We start from the raw sequence: 17,586 nt of genomic DNA, 5'->3' as shown, positions 1-17,586 counted from the left end.
CCAAGGGGTAGCAACAAGAGAGCTAGATTCAACAGTAGATACAACGGGCCCCACTCTAGGTCTTGAGATACTTATGATGGGACATGATAGTGGTTTCAACAGGATGAGCCCAGTCGAGATGTTCATGACTCAATGCAGACTTCAGAGGATGACTAGTATAGCTGGAGTGAACTTTGATCCATTCAGAGTCATGTGTCCCTTGTAGGAGTAGACCATTTCCTGGTTGTTTTGATTATGAGAAGTTAGACCACTGGGCCAAAAACTCCTCTTTATATAGACAGATTACTCTCGCTCCATAGATAGTTCTTTCTGCTCTACCAGTTCCCCCAACAACACCTCCAGCCAGAGGTCGAGGTCAAGGTTAGAACAATTGTATTGGATATCAGGGTATTCCAGGTGGTCCCTAGGGAGGCAATTTAGGTGGTAGGACAATGTCCAGGGTATAAGTAGATAAGGCCATTTCTATGCAGTTCCAGTGAGGGAAGAGATTGAGGCATCAAATGATATGATCACATGTACATTTCTCTTATGACAGCAGCCTCACTAAATTTTATTTGATATGGGCTCTACTTATTCTTATGTGTCAATTTATTATGCTTCTCGTATAGGTTTGAGTTCGAAGCCTATTGCACTGTTGTTGCATGTATCGACCCCCGTTGGTGAGTATTTAGTAGTGGATCAGGTTTTGATCATGTTTAGTACTATGTAGGGGCATGACACCCAGACTGAACTTATTTTTCTTGATATGCTTGATTTTGACATGATTCTTGGCATGGACTAGTTATCTAACTACTGTGCAATCTTAGATTTTTTCTCTAAGACCACTACCTTAGCCATGTCCTATATTCCCTTAGTGGTGTGGTAGGGCTCCTTTAGAAGCACACCACTTGGAGTTATCTCTTTTATTCAGGCTTAGAGGCTAGTGGCTAGTGGGTGCTTATCTTATTTGGCCTATGTGTGTGGTGTGAGTAGGGAGGTCCCTCCAGTTACGTCAGTTCCAATTGTTTGTGACTTTGTAAATGTGTTTTGCATCAACATACCTGGCCTACACCCAGAGTGTGATATTGATTTCCATATTGAGCTTGAACTGGGTACTCAACCTATTTCTATTCCACAATATCGGATGGCTCTTGTAGAGCTCAGTGTTAAGGTTCAGGACCCATTGGGTAAGGGGTTCATCAGGCCTAGCGTATTGTCTTGGGGAACTCCTGTTATGTTTGTGAAGAATAAAAATGGTATGATGCGCATGTGTATTAATTATATCATGTTGAATAAGGTGATGATGAAGAACCATTACCCCATGCCTAGGATTGATGATATGTTTGACTAACTTTAAGATGTCGTAGTGTTTTTTAAGGTTGATCAGAGGTCTGATTACCATCAGCTGGGGATTAGGCAGTGGATATCCCTAAGACCGTATATACAACTTGATAAGGCTACTACAAGTTCCCGGTGATGTCTTTTAGGTTTGTTAATGCCTTTCCAGCCTTCATAGACTTGATTATGTGGGCTTTCAGACCGTATCTTGATTCATTTTTCATAGTGTTCATAAATGACATTCTAGTATTCTTGCATAACGTAGGTGATCATGAACAATATTTAAGGATTGTGCTCCAAACATTGAGAGAATAACGATTGTATGCCAAGTTCTCAAAGTGTGAGTTTTGGTTTACGTCTGTAGCATTCTTGGGGCACGTAATGTCCAAGGATGGAATCATGCAAATCTGGTGAATATTGAGGCTATTCATGATTGGGCTAGGCCCAATTTGGTTACTATAATTAAGAGCTTAGTCAGATTAGCAGGCTACTATAGACGGTTTGTAAAGGGTTTCTCCATTATTGCAGCACCTCTAACCCGGTTGACTCGCCATGATATTCCCTTTGAGTAGTCTAAGGTGTGTGAGTGAGCTTTTAGAAACTCAATGAGTTGCTGACGACTACTCCCATATTGACTCTTCCCATTGAGGGGGAGGGCATCATAGTATATTGTGACACATTTGGCATTGGTTTGGGTTGTGTATTGATGCAGCGGGACCGGGTCATTACTTATGCATCGAGGAAGCTTAAGTTGCATGAGCGCAACTACCCCACTCATTACTTGGAGTTGGTAGCGGTAGGATCTACATTGACCACAAGATTCTTCAGTACATTATGAGTTAAAATGACCTTAATTCGAGGCATTGTTGTTTGATTGAGTTACTGAAAGACTATGACCTCTTTATTTTCTATTATCTGAGCAAGGCAAATGTGGTAGTGGACACCTTGAGATGGAAGGCAATGAGTATGGGTAGTCTAGCGTTCCTGTCTATTATGGAGACACCTCTAGTTTTGGACATTTAATCCTTAGCTAATTGAATAACTCAATTGGACATTTTAGATTCCATGCATGTCTTATCATATATGAGAGTTTATTCTTTCTTACTTGATCAGCTTTGTGACCGTCATTTTGAGGAGAAGGCTTTGCTTGCACTTCATGATCGAGTATAAATTGGTGATGTCGGTCAGGCTACCTTGATTCCGATGGGGGTTTGAGTTTTCCAGCCATCTTTGTGTTTCAAGAGTTGGAGATTTGATCAAGTTGATACTTTGTAAGGCCCATGATTCTAAATACTTTATCCATCTGGGCACCACGAAGATGTATCATGATTTGATGCAACACTAGTGGTAGAGCAGTATGAGGAGATATTATGGACTTTGTGTCTTGTTGCCTAAGTTTCCAGCAGGTGAAGGCTGAGAATTTGAGACCTTGTGCTGAGTTTCAAAGATTACCCATTCCAGAGTGGAAGTGGGATCACATAACTATGCATTTTGTGGTAGTTTTCCTCAGACTTCTAGAGGCATTTTCAACATTTGGATAATCATTGATCAATTGACCAAGTCAGCACACTTCCTCCCTATTCAGTCTTAATTCAATGCTAAGAGGTTGGACCGTATCTACATTCGAGAGGTGGTTCATTTTCAAGGTGTGTCTTTCTCTATTATATCAGATCAGGATGCTCAATTCAGTTCTAGATTTTAGAGGACCTTTCAGGAGGATTTGGGTACTCGCGTTGACCATAGCATAGTTTTCCACCCACGGTTTAATGGTCAGTCAAAACATATTATTCAGGTTCTTGAGGATATGTTACAGGCATATGTTTTGGAGTTTGGAGGTCAGTAGGACAATTGTTTTTCCTTTGGTAGAGTTTGCGTACAACAATAGCTACAACTCTAGCCTTAAGATAACCCCATTCGAGGCCTGAAATGGTAGGCGGTGTTGCTCTCCGATTGAATGGTTTGAGTCCACAGAGCCTAGAATGCATGGTACAAACCAGGGGCAGATTTACGTTGAACCATGGGGGTTCATTCGAACCCCCATCGTCGAAAAATTACACTATATATATACGATTAAATTTTTAATTTATGTGTATATATATAATATTGAACCCCCTGAACATACACCAAATGCGTAGCTCAGTGGCGTTGCGGGTTCAAGAATTCGCGCAGCTGCACGCGAGGTCGCGTGTTCGAATTCGAACAGAGGCAATTTTTTATCGGCATATATTTTAGGGGGGAATTTAGGATTTATTAGTTTAATCCCTAATTACAAAGCCAATTATTAAAAAACCCTTTTCTTCTTTATTAAAACCCTGATAGGGTATTTAGGATTTACTAGTTTAATGACTTAATCCCTAATTACAAAGTCAAATATTAAAAACCCATTTTTCTTCTTTTAGGACTTTTTCACGTTTTATTTTTTCATCACTCTTCTTTCTTACTGGGCGCCGCTGGCTGTTGCTTGTCGCTGGTGCTTGCCTGCTTGCTGCTTCTGTTGGATTGGTCATTATTGAAATTTGGAAACTTGAAGTATTTCGGTAAGTTTTTGGTTCCCTTTTTTCTTACTAGATTTCTATATACCTTATTTCGTTATTTCTTGATGTGCTTTCTTTTAGTTGGCTGAATTATTGATATCATTGAAGTTTCATTTTTTTTGTTTGGCTAATTTAATATATTTTCTTAATATAAAATTGGAGAGATAGAGAAATATAATGTAATAATCAAATAACAATTGCTTAAGCTTTTTGGTTTTGGTCCTTATTGTGTGTATGCTTTTTTTTAATAGTTCTTATTGTGTGTTTAATTCTCTTAAATTCTAACTAAACTTTTACTTTACAATCCAGTCTTGATATTCAATGAAGAAGTATTTTACCCCAATATCAAAATCAAGTTTAGCCTCTCATAGTCATAGTCAATCATTCAGAAGTACCATTACATTCTTCTCAAGAATTTGATTTGACTACTTTCAAGTTTAATCCCGGTGAAAGAACTCCAATATTGAATTATCATCCAAATCATTGTGATGTTATTAGAAGGGCATACTTTGTGAATGGTCCTTGTCAACCTCACTTGGAGGTGCATGAGTACCCTCAAACAATTATTTCTGGAGCAATGCGTCGTTTTAATCATGAATGGTTTGATGATGTATATCATGATTGGTTGGAGTACAGTGTTAGTAAAGATGCAGCCTATTGTTTGTATTGCTATCTATTTAAAGATCATAATATTAATCAAGGTGGAGGTGAAGTATTTTCATGTACAGGATTTAAGAATTGGAATAAAAAGAGTGGTCTTGACAAGCATATTGGTCTGCAGAATAGCCCACATAATCGATCAAAAAAGAAATGTCAGGATTTACTATGACAACAACAGTCGATTCAATCTGCATTTGAGAGACAATCTAATCAAATTAAACATGGATATTATATCCGCTTAAGTGTTTCGGTTGATGTAGTAAGACTTCTCATAACTTAAGTACTCGCATTTTGAGGTCATGATGAATCTAAACCATCACTTAGTAGGGATAATTTTCTTCAGATTCTCTCATGGTATGCAAAAAGGTGTGATAAAATTCGTGATTATGTACTTGAACATGCCCCTCAAAATGATCAAATGACTTCTCCAATAATTCAAAAAGATATTGTAACTGCATGCAAGATAGAAACAGTTAAAGCTATTCTCGAGGAACTAAATGGTGACTACTTTGCCTTACTAGTTGATGAATCTTTTGATATTTCCTGCAAGGAGCAAATGGCTATTGCATTACGATATGTTGATAGAATGAGATTTGTGATGGTGCGACTTATTGACATTATTCATATTAAAGATACTAGTGCATTATCCTTGAAAGAGACAATTATTAATTTACTTGCTCAACATTCTTTGAGTCCATCACGTGTGCGTGGACAATGTTACTATGGGGCAAGCAATATGCAAGGTGAGGTCAATGGACTTAAAATGTTGATTAGGCAAGAAAGTAGATCGGCTCATTCTATACATTGTTTTGCTCATCAACTTCAACTAACTCTTGTTAGGGTCTCTAAAAAGTGTGTTGAAGTGGGAAAACTTGTAGTATTGGTCTCAAATATTTTTAATGCATTGGGATCTTCTTTTAAGCGTATGGATGATTTACGAGATTCTCAAAAACAAGAAATTCAAGATGCATTAGATATGGGTGAACTGACAACCGGTAGGGGCTTGAATCAACAACTTGGTCTTTCAAGAGCTTGTGATACTCGTTGGGGATCTCATTATAAATCTTTTAACAATTTTATTCTTATGTTTGGCTCTATTGTTGAAGTTCTTGAATCACTTCCTCTTGATGCACGAAGTATGGATGAAAGAGCCAAGGCAATGGGACATCTTGAATCTTGTTGAACATTTGAGGTTGTGTTCATGTTGTATTTGATGAGAGATGTATTAGCAATCACAAATGAGCTCAATAAATGCTTACAAAGAAAGGAGCAAGATGTTGCAAATGCCATGCTACTTGTTGAAGTAGCAAAGAAAAGGTTGCAAGTTTTAAGGGATGATGAATGGAATTCTCTTATTGCTAAGGTATCTATATTTTGTACCAAACATGAAATTTTGATACCTAACTTTGAGGAGCCATATGTTAGCTCTTTAAGATCACAGCGAAGACTTGCTCACTATACAGTCTTACATCATTACCGTGTTGAAGTGTTTTGCAATATTATTGATTGGCAACTTCAAGAGCTTAATGATCGTTTTAATGAGGTAGCTACTGATTTGCTCCATGGAATTGCTTGTTTGAATCCAATTAACTCGTTTTCAAGTTTTGACAGCAAAAAAATAATGAGGATGGCTGAATTATATCCAGATGATTTTGATGAATTTAATATGGATACTCTTGAGAATCAACTTGCAAGTTACATTGTTGATGTTCGTGATATTGATGAAAGGTTCTATGATCTAAATGGACTTTGTGATCTTTCCAAAAGATTAGTCCAAACAAAAAAACATTCAAATTATCCTCTGGTGTTCCGCTTAGTGAAACTTGCTCTACTTCTACCAGTTGTCACTGCATCCGTTGAAAGAGCTTTCTCGACAATGAAGTTTATCAAGAATGACTTGCGAAGTCAAATGAGTGATGATCTTTTTAGTGGTTGTTTGGTGCCTTTTGTAGAAAAAGATGTATTTGATAGTATTCCTAATGATGCTATTATTAAGACATTTCAAGATATGAAACCTCGTAGAGTACAATTGTAATGATCTATTTAAGTTTTTAGATATATGTATGTGCTCTATTATTTACGTGATTAATTTTTTTTTAACCCCCTAGATGAAAATCCTCCCTCCGCCACTGGTACAAACATGATTTAGGAGGCTTTGGACCAGGTAAGGGTGAGTCAGGACAAGCTTCAGAAAACTCAGAGTAGGCACTAAATATACGTGAATTGTAGGCGGAAGCCTTTTAGGTTTCCAGTGGGTGATAGAGTTTTCCTCCATGTGTATCCCAGGAAGGCCATGATGAGATTTGGGAGGCGGGGTAATCTTAGCCCCAGGTATATTGGGCATTTTTAGATCCTCCGGACAGTTGGTGAGTTACTTATTAGTTAGCTCTACCTCTAGTATTTTCAGTTATCCACCCATTTTTTTCATGTTTCAATGTTGCACTGGTATGTTCCTGATGAGTCTCATATGCTCGAGTACGATGTAGTAAAGAGTTGGATGACCGTTTGACTTTCATGGAGGAACCAATTTCCATTCTAGCTAGAGATGCATGGTGGTTGCATTTGAGAGACATTCATGTGGTTAAGTCCATTGGAGGCATTGTGTAGTCAAGGAGGCTACCTGAGAGACTAAGCATTTTAATTTTCAAGTTAAGGCCTAAGTTTGAATTTAATCAACATTCTTAGTAAATGAGCTTAGATGAGAATTCTGCAAGCACAATTAGCTCTGAAATATTGAGTTTTTCTAGAATGACCCTTCGTTCGTATCCTGAGGCCTTTGGGAGAACTCCAATCCCCTTATGAATTTTGGCTTAAAACAGAGTTTGGGGATAGGACCATTTTTGCCAAGATGACCTCATATGGGAATTTCGACTACTCCATTAGGCCCAGAATATCAAATTTGGTATGATTGCATATCTTATTTGTGTGCATGGGATTCCGAACAAATTTGAAACACCCCATCAAAGATTTCCAACTTGCAAAAAACAAGTTAAAAGGCATCAACTGGTTCAGGCCAAAATGTGCTTCATTTTTGTGGGCCCTCTATTAGGTTCATGGAGGGCAAACAACATGGTGGCTCAATTCATGGGGACCATGCCACATTCGTGATGCCCGCAATCACAGAATTCCATATCGTGAGGGTGGAGAACTGCCTCTTGGTCATGATCGCGAGGCCCTTGATGCAGTCACTGGAGATTTTTTTGTGTTTGGGAAGAAGAGATTCATCATGGCTTTTATTTAAAGTCCATACCCATAATCAACTCCAATATAGAGGTTCAATTGGCAATTATATGCATCTTAGCTCGAAAATTGATGATTCAAAGTCTAGTGTGATCGTAGAGGTTGTGGCTACATGTATGGCTGATCATAAAGTGTTGGGGAACCTTCGTTTCAAGTTAATTGGTGCTTTTGTTGGTTGCCTTAGCTCTTTTTTTTTTAGCTTTAATGGTGATATTTTGTATGTGTTAATTGCTTGTTGTTTCAAGCCCCAAATTGTGTTCCATTTTGAAACATAAGTTGGTGGTATTGCTTTAGACATTTTGACGGAGACAATTACAAAAATTCCATAGTAGGTCCCATGATTCTTGTTTGACTCCCAAATTGGTCCATCTTTGTTTTATGTGTTTTTGTGTTGAAATGACAAAACTAACATTGTGATCCTATTTTTGATAGTGTGGCAGCATTTAGAGGTTTTTCAGAAAGGAAAAGCTCTGGCCTTGTTAATTGGAGTGGGTGCGGTTGGCTTACAGGTAGGCTAAGTGTTCCTTTCTGTTTGTATTGAGCTTGAATGTATGAATGCATGTTGATAATAATGAATTTGGGGCGGGTACCTTGTTTTTCATAATTTCCTTTCTTAGATACCATGCTTAGGCATGACTGATTGTATTTTGGGTGTAGTACCATGATAGTTGGGGTGGTGTGTGTCCCATGTTGTTTTGAATTGCTTGTTGTTGTTACTTGTTATATATCAAGCATGTTTGTCCATAGTCTAAGATTACACTAGTCTTGCCTTAGACTTGTGATTCTAGCGACTTGTTAGCATTGTTTATTCCCCGGTCGTTTTGGACAGACTAGATCCTTTTAGACTGGAGTAGTAGACTTGAGTGTGATAGTATAAGCCTTAGTTTAGGAAATTTTGTAGATGCATTATTGGAGGTTTTATGCTTTCTAGGGATTGGAATAATTAAAACTTGGAGCCTTTTAGGATTCTTTTTGAGTGGACATCGATCCACTGTGGCTTAGTATTGATTGATGACATACTTGAGATCCTCTTTGGAGCTAACACACCCGTGGGTCACTCTTGCTAGTTGGCTATCTTACGACCATATGAGTGGACTATCTGTCTAGGTAGCTTTGATATATGAGATACTCTTTGGAGTCGATACACCCCTGGTCAATCTTGCTAGCTGGGTGTCTTAGGCCCTTGGGAGTGGACTATTTGGCTGGGCAGCCTTGATATATGAGATCCCATTTGGAGTCGACACGCCCTTGGGTTAATCTTGCTAACTGGGTTGGGAGTGGACATGTTGGCTGGGCAGCCTAGAATAATTTTCACTCTTTCTAGTTGGCATGGGATTTGATTGGATTACTGGATATGGTGGTTACTTGGGATGTTAGCCAATTTTTTGCTTCGGTGGTACTCTTCTGTCAATAGACTTAGCTTTTCTATATACATGTTGGGTTTATGGGGGTCTGTTTGAGTTTTATTTAAACTTGCGCACAAGTGTGCCTTCTGGCTTATGGGTTCCAATTAGATTTAGTTTAGTTTTACTTAGATTTACTTTTGGTATGCTCGTGTGTTTTTTTTCATATCCGCTTTGACCTCTATTCATGTCTAGATTCTATCTTTTCATATTGTATTTACGTTTCTAGCTTAGTCGGCCTATGATGCCTACTGAGTACCTTTATTTTGTTATTCATGATATACTCTGCATTTGTTTCGTGATGCAGCTCCTACTACTAGCTACCAATGATGATTGTTTGTGCCATCTTTGGTAGCTTCTGTGGATCGAAGACGTGAGTGACCACTTGGCATGCTGGATTAATATGTCCTTCTATAGACATGTTTATCTAGTCTTTTTCTTTTGAGAATGCTCAGTTTGTGGTCCACTTTTGAGACTTGTACTTCCATATTAGACAACTCTTTACTTGTGACTTCTAGGTTCTAGGAGGGATTCTCTTGTATATAGTTTTTGGTTTTCTTCCGTTTCTGTCTGATTTTATTGTTTAGTGTTAATTCTGCTTAAGTTCTACCTTGATACTCATTTCTTGTCGTTCTAGGTTACGGGCTGACTTACCTACTTGTGGGTTATAGTAGGTGGCATCATGACATCAGGAATCAGATTGTGACAATAATCTTCCCAATTAAAGATAGAGAGTAGATACGTCTTTTGGTGAAAAAAGATATTCATTAAGTATAGTGAAGAACTTCTTAGCTTGTAGAGGAAGTAACCTCAGATTTGTGTCACTCTAAGCTTGGATTTTAGATTTTGTTAATCAAATTAGGTAGGAATGGAGATTTTCTATATGGGCATGTTGTTATTTCTTCTTTTATGAGCAACTAAATCTTTAGCTAGGGATGTGTGTGCTAGATGGAGGTGTAAAACCCCGAATGCGTATTGATTAATCAACTCTAAAATTAATTGTATGACATGAATCTATTCTTGACTTGATGTTTCAATCTAAAAATTAGTGGTTGCAAACTTTGATTGGTCTCTCTAGAACCATTTTGGCTTGGGATAGCAAAATGTAGTTGGGTAAGGCTTAATAGTGAGGACTTGTTGAAATTAATCTATGGGTTTGAGCCAGGGATGGGATGATCCGAGTAATTTCTCATTTAGTGATATGAACTTAGGGATAGTCTATCTACTTAAGGAATATTTGGTGGTAAGTTTGAAAAGATCTTGGAGTTTGAGAGAATCAAGAGACATATGTTTGATAGTTCAGGAGAATATTAAAGCGTAGTAGACCAAGTGTTATCCATGTGTCAATTGGTTTTGTTACGATTAATCTCTGTGTATTTGAGTTGAAACCCCAATTGTTATGCACAAACCCCTAGTCCTTTCCAAACATGGTAGACTATATTTTTGTTGATTTACTATTTTATTACTTGATATTGATGAATTTTAGTTTTTACTACAATCCCCTACATTTATATATATACATGGTTATTGAGAATTCAATTTGCTAGTTTCTTTCAAGTCATGAATTCAATTGATGGTGATTTCATCTTCCAATCCTTATGGTTTGATCCTGACCTCTCAAGTTGGGTAATTATTTCGCATATGACCACCTGTGCCCCCGAAAAAAGGGACATAGTTGAGCGTTTATCATTGCTTCTTCAAAATAAACCCACTAAGAAACCCTTTGGGAGGCTGACGTGCTTTAGAAATTAGCAAAAGTAAGAAGCTTTAGGTATACATGTCTTCATTATTTTAGGGAAGCAATTGGCAAGTGAAAAGTGTCAAATAATTGAAATGCTTTATCATTATTTACAAATTTAATACACATATGATAGTAATAGTGAGTTTCTTAATGGTTGGTAGGGGTAATTGTATTTGGATCAACGCCGCACTTAATCCATGTTCACATCAAGAAGGTAAAATATATTTTGCTTATTAATCTTTGGGGTAAAGCATATATTTTTCACAACTTGATTTATGAAATTTTGATTAACTTGTGTCCTTTACAAGTGCACTAGACTACATATTTTATGGTGTACATTATTTTTCTACAACAAGCAAGTGCACTGGTCTACATATTCTATGTTGTATATTTTTTTTTCTGCAACAAGCTCTACAACGTACAAAGAGACAAAAAACAAGACCTTGCTGCAGAAAAATAATATAAAACATAAAATATGTAGACTAGTGCACTTTCTTGTTACAGAAACATTATATACAAGATAATTTTGTAGATTAGTGCACTTGTAAAATTTACAAGTCAATCATAATTTTCGAAATAAAGTTGTGAAAACTGAATGTTTGCCAAAAGATTAATAAGCAAAACATATTTTACCTCCTCTATTTGCACAGTGATTAAGTGCGACATTTATCCAGATACAATTGCCATGTCAACCATTAAGAAACCAACTATTATTATGATGCATGTATTGAATTGGTAAATAATTATAATAAACTTCAATTATTTGGCACTTTTAACTTCCAATTGCTTCCCAAAAATAATGAAGGCATATATACATAAAGCTTCTTGCTTCTGCTTGTTTTCAGAGCATGATGGCCACCCAAAGGGTTTCCCAGCGGGTTTTTATGAAGAAGCAATACCAATAATGCCACCACCAACACTTGAATCTACATGATTCACCACAAAAAAGAATTTGAGCAAGTGTACATAAATTAAATCCTCCCTAAAATAGAAGCTAGATGCATAATTAAAGCAATGGTAAAAAATTATATACTCAAAGCTTGTGGTTGCTACCTGTTTTTGGATCCCAGGGCCTGCTTCTTAAAGAATTTTTCCAAATTGGAAGCTCTAGGAGCTTCAAAATTTAGAGTAGGAGAATGGCCCAAACCATTAGCAAAAGACTTCCTTGCCTGACCTCTCTTATTTTGTTGTTTATGTTGATGAAAAATGATTTTTGCGGATAACATGTACAAGTTGATTTAGTCTTGTTGGTGGATTTGGGGATGTGGCGGTGGTGGGTTTGATGATGCTGTCATTGCTCCATGACCATGTAGGGGTGTGTCGGTTGTTATTCTTGCTGGCAGGGTTAAGGGGGTGGAAGAGTTCAGGGTGCATTCATTGGTCCATAACCATGTGGGGAGGGGGTTGCTCTTGTTATTGGTGGTGTACTGGTGGTGTTTCTTGAGAATCCATAGGAAAAAAATAATTTACAGTAGAAAGGTGGTTTCACTGTTTGTTGTATTGAACAACTTGGTTGATTAGGAAGGAAAAGAATGTCTGCGAACGTTAGGGTATTATCAATGTTTTTATATTTAAGTTAGAGTTTTACCATACATATTGAATTAGATTTTAAAATTTTATTTTCAAATGAGGTTATAATCCTAGTCAAAATAATAACCACTCAAAAATTGTCAAATGTTTAAAATGACATGTCTTGACCAATTAAAACTTTTGTGATTAACTTGATGACTTACGTGAACCAACCAGAATGAGGCAAACGGGCCCATTTACACTTGGGTCATATATTTTGAAAACTTATTATCAAATCAGGTGTTAATCCCCGCTCAAAATAATGACCAATCAAGAGTTGTCAAGTGTTGAAAATGGCATGTCTTGACCAATCACTTTCTATTTTCAAATGAAGTTGGATGATTAAAAAGCGAGGTGGCATGCCTCGTTGGGTAGCATCGTTATTTATATTTTCTTAGAATTTTGAACACAAACTCTAAACTTTTTGAAAAAAAAAACTTGAAATAATTATTTATTTCCTCATTAATTATTGACATTTATTTCATTTCTTCAAACCTCTTTCTCTCTATCTCTCTCTTCGTACTTTTCTTTCATTTCTTTAAAAATGACTTTATTTTAGCCTCTCTCTTTTCCAATTTTTTCTTTTGTTATTTAAAAAATAAATGACTATAACTTTTTTGATTATTCTCATTTATTTCATCTTCATAAATGACTATAGTTTGAGGACATTGCTCCGTATCAACTCTTGTGATTTAACTGATGTTAATTTCTCTCGAAGTCCATCTACTTGGTGGAATGGTATAAGTGATGGTGTGCGCATCCTCAAAATATTATATAGAGTGGTTGTAAATCAAGAGTTATTGAATCCGTAAGGGAATTTTGATTTGCAACATCTAGTCATGACAAGGTCAGACCATGCTCCTCTATTAATTTCTTGTGGTGTTTGGTCTGAGGTGTTTTCTAAACCTTTCAAATTCCTGAAGTTTTGGGTTGCAGGTGATAAATTTAAAGAAGTGGTCAACCTCAATTGGGTAAGCTAGTGAGTGTTATGATGTCTTTGTTCAACTAAAAATCAAGCAGACGAAAACCAAAATTGCTCTTTCTAAATGGAGCAAAGATCAGCTTGGACATATTTATAAACAAATAGTAATCAGAGAAGAAGTAGTAAGATTAAAGGAGGATCTATTTGAGGAATTCCCCACTATAGAGAATAGGGCAGTGTTTCTAAAGTCTTATGTTGAACTTAAAATCTACCTTCACTATGAAGAAGAATTTTGGAGACAAAAGGCTAGTATATAGCAGTTGGAGGAAGGAGATAAGAACACAAAGGTTTTCCATTGTTTGTCAAAGGAATGAGAAAGAGGCTTTCTTTAAAGATAATTATGAAAGATGATGGTTCATGGGCAAAAGGAGTTGCAAATATTGTTGAGAAGGTCGTCTTTTTTTTTTAAGAAACAGTTTTTTGGATGCACCACCTCTGGTGATTTAACACTTATACATCATATTAATCCTTTGATTTTTAACGAGGACAATATTGTTTTAAATGATTTAACAAGTGAGGAAGAAATCAAAAGAGTCACTTTTGAACTTAATCAAGAAAGTTCCTGAGGGTCTGATGGATTCTCTGGTTATTTTTATCAGTCCTATTGGGATATTGTAGGCCCATACATTATTAGTGTGGTAATGCTTTTTTATTAGGGACCTACCCTTCCTAAAGCTATTAGTCATACTAATTTGCTTCGTTTACTAAAGAAGGATAGGGTTCAATCTTTCTCTTATTTAAGACCAATTAGTTTGAGTAATTTTATTAATAAAATTATTTCCTGACTCATTCATGAAAGATTGGAAGACTTCCTTCCTGGATTGATATCTTCTAATCAGTCTAGCTCTGTCAAAGGGAGGAGCATCACAGAAAAAGTATTTTTAGCTCATGAAACTATTTCTGATTTAAGGAGGAGGGGTAATCCTTATAATGTAGTTATCAAGCTAGATATGGCTAAAGCCTATGATAGAGTGGATTGGAGGTTTTTAACTCAAGTACTGAGCAAAATGGATTTTGATGATATGTTTCTTGGTATGATTTGGAGGACTATGGCTAATAAGTGGTACTATATTCTAGTTAATGGATAGTCTTATGGTTTATTTCACTCTTCTGGGGGAGTGAAACAACGAGAGCCTTTGTCTCCTACCCTTTTTATCTTGTCTGCTAAAGTGATATCAAGGGCTTTATATCAACAGTTTTATAATTATATATGAGTTTAAAAGTTATGGTTTGCCTAAATGGAGTAACAAATTGAATCACCTTTCTTATGCATATGATAAAATTGTATTTGCTTCAGTAGATAAAAGATCTCTACATTTATCATGGAAGTTTTCAATTGTATGAAAAATAATCAAGTCAAATGATCAATAAGGGGAAGAGCTTCTGTTATATCCATTCTAAAGTTGCACTTGCTATTTCTCAAGAGGTTGAATATACTACTGATTTTTTGAGAGGTCAATTTTCATTGATGCAATTAGTATGTCCTATTAGTTATTCAAAGAAGAAGACCCATTCTTCAGAATTCATTCAGAAAATACAAAATAAACTACATATATGGAAAGCTAAATTACTTTCATTTGGGTTTTACATTATTTTGATTAATTATATTCTTCAGAGCATTTTCATTTACCTCCTCTATGCTATTAGTCCTCCTAAATGGGTGATTCATGACATTCATAGAATGTTTTTTAAGTTTATGTGGAATTTCAAGGAGGGAGGTAGAGTTAAACATTGGGTAGCCTGTAAGGGTGTTTGTTTGCCCAAGGAAGAAGGGTGTATATGTTTTAAATCTTTATTTGATGTTGCTAAAGTTTTATTTGCTAAGCTATTGTGGAACTTCAGAACTACTAATACTTTGTGGTCAAATTTTATGTGGAATAAGTATTGTAAAAGTCATAGACCAAAGGTGGTGGAATGGAATGGAGGATCACAGGTGTGGAGACTCTTATTACAGACCAGAGATCTCTTTGACCGGGAAATTTGGTAGGAACCTACAGGAGGGAAAGCTAGTATTTGGTTTGACAACTGGACTCAATTAGGGACTCTTCACTTTCACGTGCCTGTAAATCGTACTCATGGAATATTAGAAGAAGTGAAGCAGCTGAGAATGGAGAATATATGGAATGAAACCTTCTTGTGTGATAATTTCAATTCAGAAGTGGTTAAACATATCCAGGATGTTTTGGAGAATGAAAAGATGATGGATACTAGAGATAAACCATGGTGGATGCTTACGAACACATAACAATCTTCTTCTTCAACCTTAACCACACTTCATGCATAGCTTCCTCTGGTAATTGCTGAAAATTATTATTTCATCTCGCAATCTAACCATCCGCGAAGGTGGGAAAATCTCTCTAGGAAAGTAGTTTTTAGTTCAATCCAAGATGTAATGGACCTTTGACGTAATTGACTAAGCCATGAAGTGGTTTCTCTAGTCAATGAGAAAGGGAACAACCTTTGATAAATAGATTCTTGGCTAATGTTTCTCATTTTGTACGGGAGACAAACATTCACAAAGTTTCATAGGTATCAGTTTGCATCTTCCTTACTTGTCCTTCGAATAATCCTTTCATTTGAAAGAGGTGCAACATGGGACTCATGACATAAAAAACCGCATTTCATACTGTAGATGGTAGACAAACGTCTCTGCAACACCTAGCTCAATAGGCTCATCATTCAAAGCACTAGCAAACCCGACCACACTCCAATTGTCAATTGTCATACGTGTGGCTCATTTTGTCCTATTTTCATGTTCAACAATACAAAACAAAAAGTAACAAGAATACAAAATGTACAAAAAATTGAATTCAAACATCAACTAGAAACTCTCGTAAGCCGATCTCTGCTAACAACGTCATTTTTATGAACGCTCAACTATGTCACATTTTCAAGGCATATGCAAAACAAATAATCCAACTTCTGAGGTCAGAACCACAAAGGATTGACAGTTGAGTTGATCACTCTCAAATTGATTTCTCAACCCAAAAAAATCTAGCATATATATATATGGGGAAATTTAGAAAACAACTAGAAATTTTCAATATCAAGTATCACAAGTAAGGAATCAACACAAATAAGTTTTACTCAGATTGAAAATGATTAGGGTGTTCACATTTTTATGAGGTTTATACACAATAGGTAGAGATTAATAAAAAACAAATCAGTTAGTACATGGATAACATTCATGCTACATTCAATATTCTCTCGAACTATCAAACATATATCCATTGGATTATCTCGAAGTTCAAGACCATTACCAATAAAACACCAAACATTTCTTGATTAGATAACTATCCCTACCTTATAACATTAAATGAGAAATTAATCGGATTATCCAATCTCTAGCTCAAATCCATAGAAAAATTCCACCAAGTCCTCACTATTGAAGTCTTACCCAACTCCATTTTGCTTTCTCAAGCCAAAATGATGTTAGAGAGTTAAATCAATGTTTGCAACCACTGATTTTAGATTAAAACTTCTAGACATAAAATAGATACATGCATAACAACCGATTTTTGAACTAATTATTGAACATTCATTATGTTACACTCACATAGTGCACACTCACTTAGCTACAAATTTAACTACTCATAATGAAAGAAATTAAGACAATATTCATATGAGAGAACTTCATTTTAAGCAAAATTGATTACCAAATCTAAAATTCAATGTTTAATCCAAAATTGATTAACAAATCTAAAATCCAGTTAATCAAAAATTAAGATTTTGATTAAATGCAAATAAATGAGACCTAAGTTCCATACTCTATCCCATTCAAATTGCCCTGTCAGATAGTCCTACTTAAAGGGTACTAATTCAAACTCAAATGAAGATAAGTGGAATCGTTCATAAAATTAAAATATATGATAATAATTTTGGTCAATTTTAAAGGATAGTTAGTATTTTCTTCGTCCATTTTATGTGAGGTAGTTTAACTCGGCACAGAGTTAAGAAATAAAAGAAAACTTTTAAAACTTGTGATCTAAAATGAATAATAGAAATTTATATGGCTATAAACCATTTCATTAAGGCTAAAATTGACATTTAAAAGTTAAATTGTTACTTAATATAAACATGTATCATTTTTCTTAGACGGACTAAAAAGGAAAGTAAAATATATAAATTGGTACAGAAAAA

The 17,586-nt window shown here is 35.9% G+C and overlaps 1 protein-coding gene across 1 annotated transcript; it reads left to right on the top strand.

Moving 5' to 3' along the window:
• The first annotated feature begins 5,724 nt into the window (after positions 1-5,724).
• On the top strand, positions 5,725-7,752 carry LOC125861538 (uncharacterized). Its single transcript, XM_049541406.1, has 2 exons — positions 5,725-6,534; positions 7,561-7,752. Exons 1-2 carry the CDS (start codon positions 5,725-5,727, stop codon positions 7,750-7,752), a joined length of 1,002 nt encoding a protein of 333 aa, XP_049397363.1.
• The last annotated feature ends 9,834 nt before the right edge of the window (positions 7,753-17,586 follow it).

The sequence above is a fragment of the Solanum stenotomum genome, chromosome 4, assembly GCF_019186545.1.
Source record: "Solanum stenotomum isolate F172 chromosome 4, ASM1918654v1, whole genome shotgun sequence".
NCBI classification, from domain to species: domain Eukaryota; kingdom Viridiplantae; phylum Streptophyta; class Magnoliopsida; order Solanales; family Solanaceae; genus Solanum; species Solanum stenotomum.
This window is presented reverse-complemented; position numbering and strand designations above follow the sequence as displayed.